The sequence below is a fragment of the Schistocerca cancellata genome, chromosome 3 (assembly GCF_023864275.1).
Source record: "Schistocerca cancellata isolate TAMUIC-IGC-003103 chromosome 3, iqSchCanc2.1, whole genome shotgun sequence".
NCBI lineage: Eukaryota > Metazoa > Arthropoda > Insecta > Orthoptera > Acrididae > Schistocerca > Schistocerca cancellata.
Window position 1 is genome coordinate 109,911,472 of NC_064628.1, and position 15,657 is coordinate 109,927,128.

The 15,657-nt window shown below is 43.9% G+C and overlaps 1 protein-coding gene across 1 annotated transcript in view; it reads left to right on the plus strand.

Annotated features, from left to right (window-relative positions):
* LOC126176055 (uncharacterized) overlaps positions 1-15,657 on the plus strand; it is a 186,368-nt gene that overhangs the window by 105,313 nt on the left and 65,398 nt on the right. The window contains exon 5 of the mRNA XM_049923187.1: positions 1,490-1,698. Coding sequence (XP_049779144.1) covers positions 1,490-1,698 — 209 coding nt within the window. The remainder of the gene's footprint in view (positions 1-1,489; positions 1,699-15,657) is intronic.

Here is a 15,657-nt window from a genome sequence, read left to right on the forward strand (position 1 = left end):
GACGGGCGAAGCAAGGAGAAAGTAAGAAGCAGACTAGCAGAGGCAAAAATGGCGTTCATGGCCAAAAGAACTCTGTCAGTGTCAAACATAACCCTTGATTTGAGGAAGAAATTTCTGAGATAATTTTTGAGGACACACTGTATGTTAGTGAGTTATGCGTTATGGGAAAACCGGAAGTGAAGTGGGTCGAGGGGTTTGAAGTATGTTGCTGTGGAAGGAAGTTGAAAAATGTGTAAACTGATAGGATAATGAAAGCGGAAGTTCTCCACAAAATCGGCGAAGAAAGTAACATAACGAAAACACTGACAAGTAGAAGGGACAGTATGCTAGGGCATAGTTAAGACGTGACCTTCATGGTAGTAGAGGGTGATGCAGAGTTTAAAACGAGTAGGGGACGACAGAGATTGGAATGAAGCAGCAAATAAATTTGGATGTGTAGTGCTAGTGCTGCTCTGTAATGAAGAGGTTAGCGCAAGAGAGGAATTCGGGATAAGCCGCATGAAATCATCTGAAGACTGGAAAGGAAAAAAATTTATACTTTGATACTGGCTTCGCCCATCTCCTTCAGTATAGGCCCCATAACAAATATTTGCTAAAGGTAATTACACTCAAAGAAATTGAAACTCTGTAGAATTAATTTACAGATCTGTAAGTGCCTTGTCTTACTTCGACGCAGTTTGTTCTCTTTATAAGGGGCGATCAAAAGGTATCTGTTTGAGGGCATTTCTGCAGCATATGTGCAACGTAGCACGACATCGATACGGATATACAAGCACAGATATGTAGTCAAGGGATTAGAGTAGAATCCGTGTCTTTCCAACGTGCGTGCGGTAAATGCGTAAATGTGAACTACGGTGATGTTATTACCAGTTGCTCCCAAACGAGACCAACGTCCTGTTACTCTTTTTTGGCTGCCGAAGGCAAAATACCAGCTGGCCTCCATCAAAGAGTGAAGGGTGCGTATGGGGAAGCATGTCTGCTGAAAAGCAATCGTGGAAATGTGCGCTAAGTTACGTGCGGGTTTGCGATTCAACACAAGACGGAAGAAGTTCCTTGAGCGCATTGTCGCAGGCGACAAAAGCTGGTGGGAGACACTCATGCCTCCGCTCATTAAAAAAGGTCTTGAAGGATCGAAGATTCCTATCGGAAAATTTTGCAGCAGGCAGATACAGACTTCTTCACGCAACAGGACACGGTCTTTTACGAAACAACCTGGTTCATCGGTGGGATACTTACCTTAATCCTCACGGTGATTTTGCCTGATTGACTACCTATTCTGGACTGTACGGCCGTCGAACAGGAACTTTTTGATCGCCTGTTATACCTCAATGCATTTCTAGTGCACTTACTTATTTAGTAAGGCATAGCTGTTATTCACTTTTGATGGGTGATGTATCTGGCGCGTGCCAGCATGTGAGTACGGTCTCTGTAGCTGACTACGCTGTTGCACGCAAATGCAGCCCTCTTCCACCGCCGCCCTCTGCCGCAGGTGCTGACGCCGAAGCCGCCGCCGGCGGCCACGACGGTGCAGGTGGCGTACGACCCGTTCTACAGCCCCATCCTGCAGCGCATGGACAACGTGTTCGCGCAGCTCGGCTTCAACGAGGAGGCGTGCCGCGAGCGGCTAGTCTGCAGCATGTACAAGCGGCCGGCGCGCTACAGCCCACACAGCAACCTCGTCTCCAACGAGCTTAGCAGGTATGGTACGCGCCCCAGCCAGTTGCCCCCCCACCCCTCAATCCATCACACGCAGTGCTGCTCGTCTGCGTACTGGGGGTCTGTTGACAGACTGGAATGAACATCAATGTATCTGATCAATACCCCTAAAGAGTCACGTACAAAATAAGGAGCGGGTTTTACAGATGGAACCAGTTAAGCAAAATATTTCCAGGTGGCCCAGTAGAGCAAGATGAAAATACACTCCTGGAAATTGAAATAAGAACACCGTGAATTCATTGTCCCAGGAAGGGGAAACTTTATTGACACATTCCTGGGGTCAGATACATCACATGATCACACTGACAGAACCACGGGCACATAGACACAGGCAACAGAGCATGCACAATGTCGGCACTAGTACAGTGTATATCCACCTTTCGCAGCAATGCAGGCTCCTATTCTCCCATGGAGACGATCGTAGACATGCTGGATGTAGTCCTGTGGAACGGCTTGCCATGCCATTTCCACCTGGCGCCTCAGTTGGACCAGCGTTCGTGCTGGACGTGCAGACCGCGTGAGACGACGCTTCATCCAGTCCCAAACATGCTCAATGGGGGACAGATCCGGAGACCTTGCTGGCCAGGGTAGTTGACTTACACCTTCTAGAGCACGTTGGGTGGCACGGGATACATGCGGACGTGCATTGTCCTGTTGGAACAGCAAGTTCCCTTGCCGGTCTAGGAATGGTAGAACGATGGGTTCGATGACGGTTTGGATGTACCGTGCACTATTCAGTGTCCCCTCGACGATCACCAGTGGTGTACGGCCAGTGTAGGAGATCGCTCCCCACACCATGATGCTGGGTATTGGCCCTGTGTGCCTCGGTCCTATGCAGTCCTGATTGTGGCGCTCACCTGCACGGTGCCAAACACGCATACGACCATCATTGGCACCAAGGCAGAAGCGACTCTCATCGCTGAAGACGACACGTCTCCATTCGTCCCTCCATTCACGCCTGTCGCGACATCACCGGAGGCGGGCTGCACGATGTTGGGGCGTGAGCGGAAGACGGCCTAACGGTGTGCGGGACCGTAGCCCAGCTTCATGGAGACGGTTGCGAATGGTCCTCGCCGATACCCCAGGAGCAACAGTGTCCCTAATTTGCTGGGAAGTGGCGGTGCGGTCCCCTACGGCACTGCGTAGGATTCTACGGTCTTGGCGTGCATCCGTGCGTCGCTGCGGTCCGGTCCCAGGTCGACGGGCACGTGCACCTTCCGCCGACCACTGGCGACAAAATCGATGTACTGTGGAGACCTCACGCCCCACGTGTTGAGCAATTCGGCGATACGTCCACCCGGCCTCCCGCATGCCCACTATACGCCCTCGCTCAAAGTCCGTCAACTGCACATACGGTTCACGTCCACGCTGTCGCGGCATGCTACCAGTGTTAAAGACTGCGATGGAGCTCCGTATGCCACGGCAAACTGGCTGACACTGACGGCGGCGGTGCACAAATGCTGCGCAGCTAGCGCGATTCGACGGCCAACACCGCGGTTCCTGGTGTGTCGGCTGTGCCGTGCGTGTGATCATTGCTTGTACAGCCCTCTCGCAGTGTCCGGAGCATGTATGGTGGGTTTGACACACCGGTGTGAATGTGTTCTTTTTTCCATTTCCAGGAGTGTATTCCCAGCAGTGAGGTATAAGAAATGAACTTCTCTCTGAACGTAGTCCCCTTTAGTGTACTGTACTTCGTCCATTATTTTTGCAGTGAATTGGTTCCATCCAGACATCTGATACAGGAGGGTCAACGAAGTACCACTGCACAGTGCCCATATCTTCTTCATTAAATTAAAAATTTATCGAGGCGAAGTTCATTACGGACGGGGATACTCGACAAGCAGAGTGTGCTATATCTGGTAAATAGAATGCATGTTACAGCAACTTGTGTCTGACTTTCACTGCCTCTTCCTAATGACAAACGACTTTTCTGATCAGACGTGTTATCTTCATGAAATGTGATCTACACTTACATACTCCGCAAGCAAATGTATGGTGTATCTGAAGGATACCATGCACTACATCTACATCTGCGTGATTATCCTACTATTCACAATAAAGTGCCTGGCACAGCGTTCAATGAACCACCTTCAAGCTGTCTCTCTGCCGTTCCACTCTCTAACGGCACGCGGGAAGAACGAGCACTTAAATTTTTCTGTGCGAGTCCTGATTTCCCTTATTTTATCGTGATGATCATTTCTCCCTATGTAAGTGGGTGCCAACAGAATGTTTTCGCAATCGGAGGAGAAAACTGGTGATTGAAATTCCATGAGAAAATCCTGTCGCAACGAAAAACGCCTTTGTTTTAATGATTGACACTCCAATTCACGCATCATGTCTGTGACACTGTCTCCCCTGTTTCGCGATAATACAAAACGAGCTGCCCATCTTTGTACTTTTTCGATGTTATCCGTCAATCCCACCTGATGCGGATCCCACACCGCACAGCAATACTCCAGAATAGGGCGGACAAGCGTAGTGTAAGCAGTCTTTTTGGTAGACCTGTTGCACCTTCTAAGTGGTCTGACAATGAATCGCAATCTTTGATTTGCTCTATCGCAATATTATCTATGTGATCTTTCCAACTTAGGTTATTTGTAACTGTAATCCCTAAGTATTTAGGTGAATTTACAGCCCTCAGATTTGTGTGGCTTATCGCGTAATCGAAATTTAGCTGATTTCTTTTAGTACTCATGTGAATAACTTCACACTTTTCTTTATTCAGGGTCAATTACTACTTTTCGCACCATACAGATATCTTACCTAAATCATTTTGCAAGTCGTTCTGATCATCTGATGACTTTACAGGACGGTAAATGACAGCATCATCTGCAAACAATCTAAGACGGCTATTCAGATTGTCTCCTATGTCGTTAATATAGATCAGGAACAATAGAGGGCCTATAACACTTTCTTGGGAAACGACGGAGATTACTTCTGTTTTACTCGATGACTTTCCGTCTATTACTACGAACTGTGACCTTTCTGAAAGGAAATCACGAATCCAGTCGCACAACAATCAGTAGGCACGCAGTTTGATTAGAAGACGCTTGTGAGGAACGGTGTCGAAAGCCTTCTGGAAATCTAAAAATATGAAATCAATTTGACATCCCCTGTCGATAACACTTATTATTTCATGAGTATAAAGAGCTAGTAGTGTTTCACAAGAACGATATTTTCTGAATCCGTGCTGACTACATGTCAATAAATCGTTTTCTTCGAAGTACTTCATAATGTTCGAATACAATATATGTTCTAAAATCCTACTGCAAATTGACGTTAGTGATATAGGCCCATAATTCAGCGGATTACTCCTACTTCCCTTTCCGAGTATTGGTGTTGATTTGAGCAATTTTCCAGTCTTTAGGTACGGATCTTTCTGTGAGAGAGTGGTTGTATATAACTGCTAAATATGGAGCTATTTTATTAGCATACTCTGAGAGGAACCTGACTGGTATACAGTCTGGACCGGAGGCCTTGCCTTTATTAAGTGATTTAAGCTGCTTTGTTACACCGAGGATATCTGCTTCTATGTTTCTCATCTTGGCACTTGTTCTTGATTGGAATTCAGGAATATTTACTTCGTCTTCTACTTTCGGAAAACCGTGTTTAATAACTCTGCTTTAGTGGCTCTGTCATCAGTGACTTCACCGTTGTTATCGCGGAGTGAATATATTGATTGCGTCTTGCAATCATTTTATATTGCACTCGAAGAGGTAGGGAGGGAAAACGACTGTCTCTGTGGCTCCATACTAGCCCTATTTCTCTCATCTTCTCTTCAAGGAGAAGCGTGCGTCGGTGGCAGGAGAATCGTTCTGCAGTGAACTGCAAATCCATATTGGTAAATCCAGACTTCTTATCATGAATTTTACTGTTTGCTTATTTTAGAACCCTTACTTATTATTAACCAGTTACTCTCCTACTCTCTGGAGTGTAGACAGTGAGAAGCAACGATTTTGCATCGCAGAAATCGCAGATCAAATGCAGTCTGGTAGATGTAATCAAGTTCTCTTTGCTTGTTCAGAGCTTTCGCCAACTTCTTTACTTACTCATATAGTGCGGACTTTACGGTCGGTATTTGTATTCTTGGCCACATTAGTTTGTGGGGATTAGACAGCAATACAACGCATATTTCCGTTTCTAGCGTATTGTTCCTTATTCTGGGAGACATCCTCAGAACTATAAAGACGTAGTTAGATGATTGTGAAACATAAACTTGTTTAGCTGGCCGACAGAATTCGGAAGGCGGGGATAGCTAAAAAGTTTACACTTTAACGTACAAGTCTTAACAAAGAATAAGATACTGAACCAGACTTAATGGCAAGGACGAATATTACATCACTTCTACGATAGAAGTAAGTAGTCGTCTGTCAGAAGCATCGTAAGATACCAAGAAACGCACGCAGTTTGCACAATAACCAATTTTACAAATTTTTGGAAGGTATTCTTAGGAACGCTCTCTCTCTCTCTAGTCCTCTAGTCAATTCGATTATACATGACCCAACCACGTCCATTATAGTTTAAACTGATCCTATCTGCACTTCAGTGCCAACACTGGATGCGTTGTGAGGCATGTTATTCCTGATCGTTCATGTAGGCTTATCGACTTGACCATTGTGGACTCCAGAGCTAGTATCCAGTATGTGGTGAAAAGGGCACTTTTCTCTTGCCCAGAGGAGATGGATCGGACTTTCCTAAACCCTTGTAAATGGGCTTCGGTCGGGGTCTGCTATGCTGGCTAGAGTGCTGCCCTCCTCCCGAGGCACGGATTCGGACAGTTGCCGGATGCTCCACAGGTGGTGGCCCAGTGTTTCCCAACATCCGTCCCCGAACCGTTCACGGGGTCGCTCGGTTACTGGGCAAACCAGTCGCAGACCGGCCGTAGCGCCGCCTGCCCTCCGCGGTTGCGTCCGCACTCAGCGTAACGGTCGCCACACCGAGTGTCTGGCGCCGTTGCCGTCGCCCGGCGCCCGCGGAACTGGATTGCCTTACGAAACAGCGCACAGATGTGCTACTCGTTCCCAGGAGCCCAAAACGTCATCGTCTCGCAGTGCCGGGGCTTCTCTAGATGGCACGTCCGGCGTAGCCTGATTATAGTTCCCTGATTGGCGTTTCCTACTCTCTCCAGGTCTTCACGAACAAGAGAGTAGTCTTTGAGGACGACTACCGTGGACTGATGAGAAAAGAACAATTCATATGTCCAGCAGCAGACGACGGAAAGTGACATTAGCGTGGGATGATAGCGCTATCATCTTCATGGCGGTGACGGACACGTAGATCTTCATGCCAAGTGTGGGCTGGAAGATGGAACATGCTGCATGTGTGTCATTGTCTATTCTCAATGTTCACCGATGCTCGCTTGTCCGCGAGTTTGGTGCACATTACGCTGACGTCAAGACAGATGACTATGATAGCTAAATGAAAACATGGTTTCACAACTGACGGAATTTGTAACCTTTTTTGTCTTACAGCAGTTTCGAGATTTTTAAGTACTTTCGCTGGAGCAAATTTCGTCAAAACTATGTCTGCGCAAAAACAAAATCATTAAAATTTATGTATTAAAATGTATATTTATATGTTTGAGCTTTGACTTTAATAAAGGTGTGAAGCAAGGGGAAAGTCTCTCCACTTCAACATAGCTCTGCATAGTGTAGTAAATAAAATCAAAAAAAGAGGCACCATATTTATGAAAATTAGCCAGATATGTGCATATGCTGATGACATTGCTATAGTAGGAGGCAATACCAATACACCCCTAGAAACGTACCGGGCAATGGAAACAGAAGCCTTAAAAATTGGCCTCATAGTAAATGAAAACAAAACAAAATATATGGTAATGTCACAACCTGAGGCCAGAAGAACCCCTAAAAACCTAAACATCAATGGGAAATGCTTCAATGGAGTGTCCACTTTTAACTACTTGGGAACCCTAATAACAAATGACAACAGTATTGGAAAGGCTGTAAGGGAAAGAATACAAGCAGGAAACAGAACTTACTTTGCAAATATGCAACTTTTCAAAAATAGCCTTTTTACAAGAAAAACTAAACTGCTAACATATAATTCCCTAGTCCGCCCAGTTATCACATACGGCTCAGAGGTATGGACGTTGACACAACACCATGAAAATGCACTAAGAAGCATTGAGCAGAAAATACTACGCAAAATCTATGGGCCAATAAGGGAGGAAGAAGGCTGGAGAATACGATACAATGCCGAATTACAAGAATTAATACAAGGCAGGGACATAGTAAAATTTGAGAAATCACAGCGAATACGATGGCTAGGGCACTTGGAGAAAATGGCAGAGGATAGAATTCCAAAGAAAATGATGAAAGGTATGATCCATTCAATTAGGCGAAAAGGGATACCTAGAAGAAGATGGATCGACGAGGTAATAATAGATATCACCAATATGGGAGTCCGGGGATGGAAAAGAGCAGCAAATAATCGAGAAGTGTGGAGGAAGATTGTTGAAGAAGCCAAGGCTCACCAAGGGCTGTAGCGCTACTGAAGAAGAATTTGTTTGAGAAAGCATTACTATTTCTTAACATGATTCTATATGTTTATCACTCTGTGTATTTTGCACAAATTTTGACGGAACTTGTTACTGCTCAAGTATTTGAAAATACTAACACAAATAAAGGATACAAACTCAACCAGTTGTGGAACATCTTCATCTTCGTACTGACTTAAGTCCCCCAAGCAACAAAACGCTGCGCGGCCGATTGTTGGATATCTCACATCGGAAACCATATTGAAATAACCGTCATGTTCTACGCTCTCTTACCCATCGTGCCGTGCGAATGGTTGCATTTTGTTCTGCAGAATTTCAGGGACTATCGATTCTGACAGTGGAAGTTACTGTAGTACTGTAGTAACAAATCAACATTGTTCACCAATTATCATCGAAGGACGCATTATATGGCCATCTGCCATTAATGAATTCTTAAAAAATATATGTTACAAAACACAGCCATAAAAATCTCGGGAAATGTAATGAGCGTTGGTAATCAGGACGTCTTTCTAAGCTATTTGCCTTAAATACCGTTGCAAATATTGAAAGTTGTTTCTTATTATGTGGAAGTATGAATACTTTTGATTAGATAGTATATGTCTAACGATAATGACATACTCTTTTTATGTTTTGAGTGAAACGTTTCACTAAAAGAAATGGGGTTAGGACTACTTATACAGTAATGAATGCGGAGTTAAAGTGGAACTTCTGTCTCGTTACCGGTGGTCTAAACCTAGTCACAGATGTCATTAGATGCTTAGTGAATACACACTGAAGCGCCAGAGGAACTGTTATAGGTACGCGTATTCAAATACAGAGATATGTAAACAGTCAAAATACGGCGCTTTGATCGAAAACACCTATATAACACAACAAGTGTCTGGCGCAGTTGTTAGATGGGTTACTGCTGCTACAATGGCAGGTTACCAAGATTTAAGTGAGTTTGAACGTGGTGTTATAGTCGGTCCACGAGTGATGGGACACAGCATCTCCGAGATAGCGAGGAATTGGGGATTTGCCCGTATGACCATTTCACGAGTGTCCCGTGAATATCAAGAATCCGGGAAAACGTCAAATCTCAGACATCGCTGCGGCCGCAAAAAGATCTTGCAAGAATGGAACCAACGACGACTGAAGAGAATCGTTCAACGTCACAGAAGTACAACCCTTCCACAAATTGCCACAGATTCCAAAGCTGGGCCATCAACAAGTGTCAGCGTGCGAACTATTCAACGAAACATAATTCAAATGGGCTTTCGGAGCCGAAGAGCCAATCGTGTGCCCTTGATGAATGCGCGACACAGAGCGTTACGCCTCGCCTGGGCCCGTGAACACCGACTGTTGATTACTGAAACCATGTTGCCTGCTCGGACGAGTCTAGTTTCAAATTATATCAGCAGATGGACATGTAAGAATATTCAAATACAAAATGGTCCCCGCATGTCAGAAGGAGACTGTACAAGCTGGTGGAAGCTCCGAATGGTGTGGGGCGTGTGCAGTTGGAGTGATATGGGACCCCTGACAGGTGAAGATAAGACTCTGACAGGTGAGACGTACGTAAGCATCCTGTCTGATCATCTGCATCCATCGATGTCCATTGTGCGTTCCGACGGACTTGGGAATTCCAGCAAGACAATGCGACACCCCACATGCCCAGAATAGCTACAGAGTGGCTCCAGGAACACTCTTCTGGGTTTCAACACATCCACTGGCCACCAAACTCACCAGACATGAAAATTATTGAGTATATCTGGGTTTCCTTGCAACGTGTTGTTCAGAAGATCTCCACCCCTCGTACTCTTACGGGTTTATGGACAGTCCTGCAGGATACATGGTGTCAATTCCCTCCAGCACTACTTCAAAGATTAGTCGAATCCACGCCACGTCGTGTTGCGGTATTTCTGCGTGTTCGCGAGGACCCTACACGATATTAGGCAGGTGTACCAATTTGTTTGGCTGTTCAGTGTAGCATACCTATTTATCCAGTGGGCAGGTAGCAGCTTCAACCCAGAGTAAATGTACGCTTCGAACAATTAACACTGTATACGCAGGACCATTCTAAATTTTGTAGTACCCCTTAGAAGTAAAACAATAATAACAGTAACAACAGCACCAACAATAACAATAATAATAATTTTTGAAATCTTTCCGGGTCTGCACCTACGGAACTCTCTCGTTCTCAGATTCTCTTGAGATGTAGCACACTGGAGAATCAGGTAATGGCGCAGAATTTCCAAGAAAGCAGGCTCGTGGTGCAGCTGAGAAATCGTTGTTTGTCTTCTCCTTTTTACGACAGGGCGTAAACGAAAGCGGCCTCTGTCTTCTCTGCGGCTGCCGTGACTCTGCGCTTTCCGCTCTGGTCTTGACACCCAGCTCTGTAGCGGTCGCACGGTTCTCGTACCGCACTCGCCTTGTCTGCGGCGCAACTTTTCCTTTTTATAGCGGCACGCCGGCCTGCTATGGCCTTTGCCCTACCAAGGTCGAGGCAACGAACCCGCTGTCTTCGTAGAGCGAGCAAATAGCTTTCTTCTCTTTCTTAATTCGCCTGCTCGTCATCAACCAATTAGCTGTCGTCATTGGACGTGTCTAATGCATTGTATTCTACAAATTACATTAATATTTACTTGGAGGACGGTATGTGAAGTTTCATTCTAATGTATCCTATAAATCGTATTCAGATGTATTTAGACACATTCAAAGACCACAGGTACGCTCTGGGATAAATTGAAATATGCAATTTCCACTTTACCAGAAGCCAGGCTGAGATCTAAATTGACTAAAGTAGATTTCCCTCGCTAAGCATAACCAGTGGCCTCAGCATCGAGTGAATGACAGAAGGTTGCCCACAGTAAAAGTGATGAAGAATTACAGAATCAGATAAATGGAATGAACAGTCTGGTGAGTACAGAATATGGATTAGAGTAAACCGAAAAAGGACGACATTAATGAGAAGTAGCAGAAATGAGGATACTGAAAAGCTTAAGATTAAAATTTGTGATTCCTAGGAAGAAAGTAACCCATATCGGATGAAGCAAAGAGGGCATAAAAAGCAGACTAGCACAGGTAAAGAAAGAGTTCCTGGTCAAAAGAAGCCTCTTTGTATAAAAATATAGGTATTAATTTGAGCAAGCAATTGCTGAGAATGTACGCTTGGAGCACAGCATTGTATATTAATGAATCATGGACACTGGGAAAAACGGAAGAGGAAAGAATCGAAGCGTTTGGGATGTGAAGTTACAGAGGATTGTTCAAAAAAACCGTGGACTGATAAAATTATGATTGAGGGGTTTCTCCTCAGAATCGGCGAAGTACATAGCAAATAGAAAACACTGACAGTAAAAAGGGACAGCTTGCTAGGACATGTGCTGACGCATCTAGGAATACCTCCACGATACTAGAGGCAGCTGTAGACAGTAAAAAACGCCGTGTCATCCCCTGTCGTAGGACGTCACTCATGCGGTTTGGAGAGGCTCGGGGTCGGTGCCCAGCACACAGCTCTCCCACCCGTTGTCGGCTTTCTAGGCCCCAGAGCCGCTACTTTTCGGTCAAGTAACTACTTAAGTGACCTCACAAGACTGAGGGCACCCCTTTCAGGTACTGTCATTAAGAAAAAATCATTGGTAGTACCGGGAACTGAATCCGGGTCCGCCGGCCGGAGTGGCCAAGCGGTTCTCGGCGCTGCAGTCTGGAAACACGCGACCGCTACGGTCGCAGGTTCGAATCCTGCCTCGGGCATGGATGTGTATGTTGTCCTTAGGTTAGTTAGGTTTAAGTAGTTCTGAGTTCTAGGGGACTGGTGACCTCAGCTGTTAACGGAGCCTTTGAATTTTTTCCGTTTGTTCTCCACATCTTCGTCCTCTCACCGAATATTTGACGCTGACTGCTGAGATATTCTGAAAATTGTGTCCCGGCACTCTTACTGAGCAAATGACTCTTCCTACCTTTCTTAACATTCCTTGTAGAACCCGTCGTCATAGATGCTATCACAGCCTTATGATAACTGATACCTTCCGCTATGTTAACTGATTCGATAACTGTAGGCCTGTTTGTTGCCAGGAGGTCTAAGAGTTAGTGCTCTGTCTCTGTTTAAACATATAATCTGAACCACTTGCTCAGTTTATTATGTCAAGAACCCTACTGCATTTTACGGCGGTAGCAAACCCCATACCACTATAAATCTTTATCTAGGCAATATTTCCGATCATTTATGAGCACTACTTAGTACAGCATATTTGCCGCTGTCCTATCCTTCAGACATGGTCATTATTTGCTACTGCATCCCTTTCAGGATGTAACGATTCATGTCGTAGAAAGTCAATGGAAACGAATTTGTCTGAACTAAGTTTTATATTGACGAAATAAGTCTCGCAGAAACTAAAATAGGAGGTAAACTTATAAATGTAATCCGAGGACACAAGCAGTAAACATTAATGAAGAAGATGAGAAGAGTGTCGACTTCTTTCGTTGTATATAGTTTTGTTTCCATCTCCTGTTAGAGCCCATACATTTCAGTGTCAAAAAATTGTGAACACAAACTATGAAAACATCGTTCTTACCAAATACTTCTGTAGTCGATAGATATAACAACACATGAATTTATATACTAATTAAATGCCAATGAAAAATCACGTGTTAACATGTTTAACGTGAAGTAAAATAACTGTGAACCAAACACTTATTTCAACGTCGTCGCTGGTAACTGATTTCCTATTTGTACGTTGAGACGACATTTAGCATTTGCTACTAGAAGGTAAAATTTCTTTTCCAGATATATCTGCATTGTTAAAGATATATTCCCAAATGTTATTGCACACAGTGGAATTTAACACTCCACAGACAATGTAATTTATAATGGTGATCTTCAAATTACGCATTACAGGTTCTTCATAGAAATTAAGTCTCTCATTTCGGTAAGGTACTAGAATTCCTCGTTGATTACGAAGTGGACGTTAATGAAACACACAGAGCGACATTTCTTATTGATAACGTTAAATACCAGTCAACAAGTCCAAGAAGTTAACACTGTAATGACCCACACTGCAAGGTATTTCATACATTTTAGACACGTCAGCCAATTGTTGGCGTACTTAATGGGTTCTAGCCATACTGACACATCCATGTTAGTACGACACCGTGTCGAGAATATACCTTGAAAGAATGGTAAGTGCTCGAGGAGGCAGTATGACATTTTCAGGTTCATCCTTGTCACCATAAATTGCGAGGTGATATATTGGTAGATCTCTGGCCTCGTATTCGAGGAAAGTCAGTTCGAATCCCACCTGCCCATCCAAATTTACATTTTCCGTGATTTCCTTTAATGGCTTTTTCTTCTCCGTCCTTCAACAATCCAGGCATGCACTGTCTCTTATTAGCTCATTGCCGATGAACACGCCTACCTGAAGAGAGAGGGGTAAGTGCAATGACTTTCAATATATACTGTCCACCTGCGCTGAGTCCGAGGATTTTGCTGGCCCGTCAGGCAGAACACAAAGGCAAGAGAATTATAGTGTCTTGTTGAATGATGGTATCATGATACTGTCCCGTGAGAGTTGAAACATACCTCAGAATGTCTATGGGGTACCATTCTCCCTGAACAGCTACCATGGTGACTCTAAGTCATATCCTGTAATTCCCCACACTTCGACACCAGGGAGTACAACGACGTGTCTCTCAGCAACACTGTGTGTGGTGTTCTCTCCCCTTGGCACATAATATTCCTAGTCAATGGTCATCAGAGGCTATGATGAGATTCCTCACTGAAAATGATTCGGTGCATCTAATCAGATATCCTTGTATCTTATGTACGGTATCATAACAAACATGAGCCGTCTATGTTGTGTTGCTCTCTGCCTAAGTTTTGCCGTGAATTAGTAACAAGTTTCTGCTGTTCTCTAACTAACGACCGTAATTACCAGTATGGTTTCCCTAACGTTCCTTGTCAGCTAGACATCTGATCATTATCACATCCGAATGAATCACATGCCTAGATATTGCTCGATCTGACCAGTCGGCAACATCGTCAATCACAATGATGGCTTTCCACCTATGTAATCTGCTAAAATTGGAATAATTTTCACTTGACAGCTCCTTTCATTTTATAGATGCATTTGTGAATGGATGATATATGTGTTGCTGAATAATATTTTTTTAAATATTATTGTGAACCTAGATTTCAAAAAAGTTATATAAATGGCGAGCACGTTGTCATGTTTTCACAGTAAAAGAGTTTTGTTTGTAAACCTACTGGTACATTATACATCACATCGAGAAGTCGTGACAATGATTTATAGAACATTAAAAAACCACAAAAAACTGGTTGCATACTCCCTGACTAAGACTTAAAATTCACTGACCATTTCACATATGCTCACACCCATTATTATATCCTGTCAGGCCTGATAACATGTTCTCTGATACACTCTGGAACCTTTCTTGTGCGGTACACATCTTTGCAACAGTAAGCATCTCATCCCCACAGATATTGTTGAGGACTATGTTTTTTATTTTACGAGGCTCATTTCCATTCATTAGTTGGTAAGTGGATGAGGAGATCAGTCCCGGAACCACATTTTCTACAACAATGAGAACATTTCCTGTCAATGTTAACCACGGGTTGATGCGTATTATTTATCATGAAGTTCTCTATCTCTCTCTGATCGTTCCACTTGTCTGATCTTAGTCTTCCTTGTTATTGTTCGGAGTATAGTGTACCATTTTAAACAGATCGACGCCATCTCAGACAGTCGGAGACAATGGTTTCCCGATTATCGGTGTTGAGTTGCTTTTTTTCTTTCTTTATGATGACATCAAAACGTCTTTCTACCATTTCAGTTGTCTTCTTTGTTTCCTTTGTACTTTTTTGACTTGAGATTGCAGTAACTGTTTTGATAGGTATCTATCGGGTATGTGGATAATAAGCAGACGAACTTGGTGTTTCATGAAAATAGCTTCTATGACGGTAGTACTTGTTTTGTCGAGGATTTTGACACGCTGGATGTCATTTGACTTTCAGTATTCTTCTGAGGAAGCGCTGATAATATGTCTGGAGGTGCTTAATACGTCTTCTGAAGGTTATGCAGGCCTCACACCCATACTTGAGAGATGGTATAATGGTAGTCTGATAGACAAAGAGCTTTATCAAAATGCTGTTATAGTTGTCGAAAACCGTCCCAGAAACCGCCAAAAGCCGCGGATAAACATATTATTCGGTACTAGATTTCCGTGCCAATATTTCAGTTTGTCGAGATGTGACTGCCAAAGTACGAAAAGTCAACATTTGTGTAATTATTTGCGTATCTGCTGATAGTTTGTACGTGCACAAAATTGCATCAATTTCGAACTATTTCGTTTATCGGAGGAAAGATTATGTTGCGTGCTTCTCATTCAGCAATCAGATTTGAATTTGTGTGTGTGTGTGTGTGTGT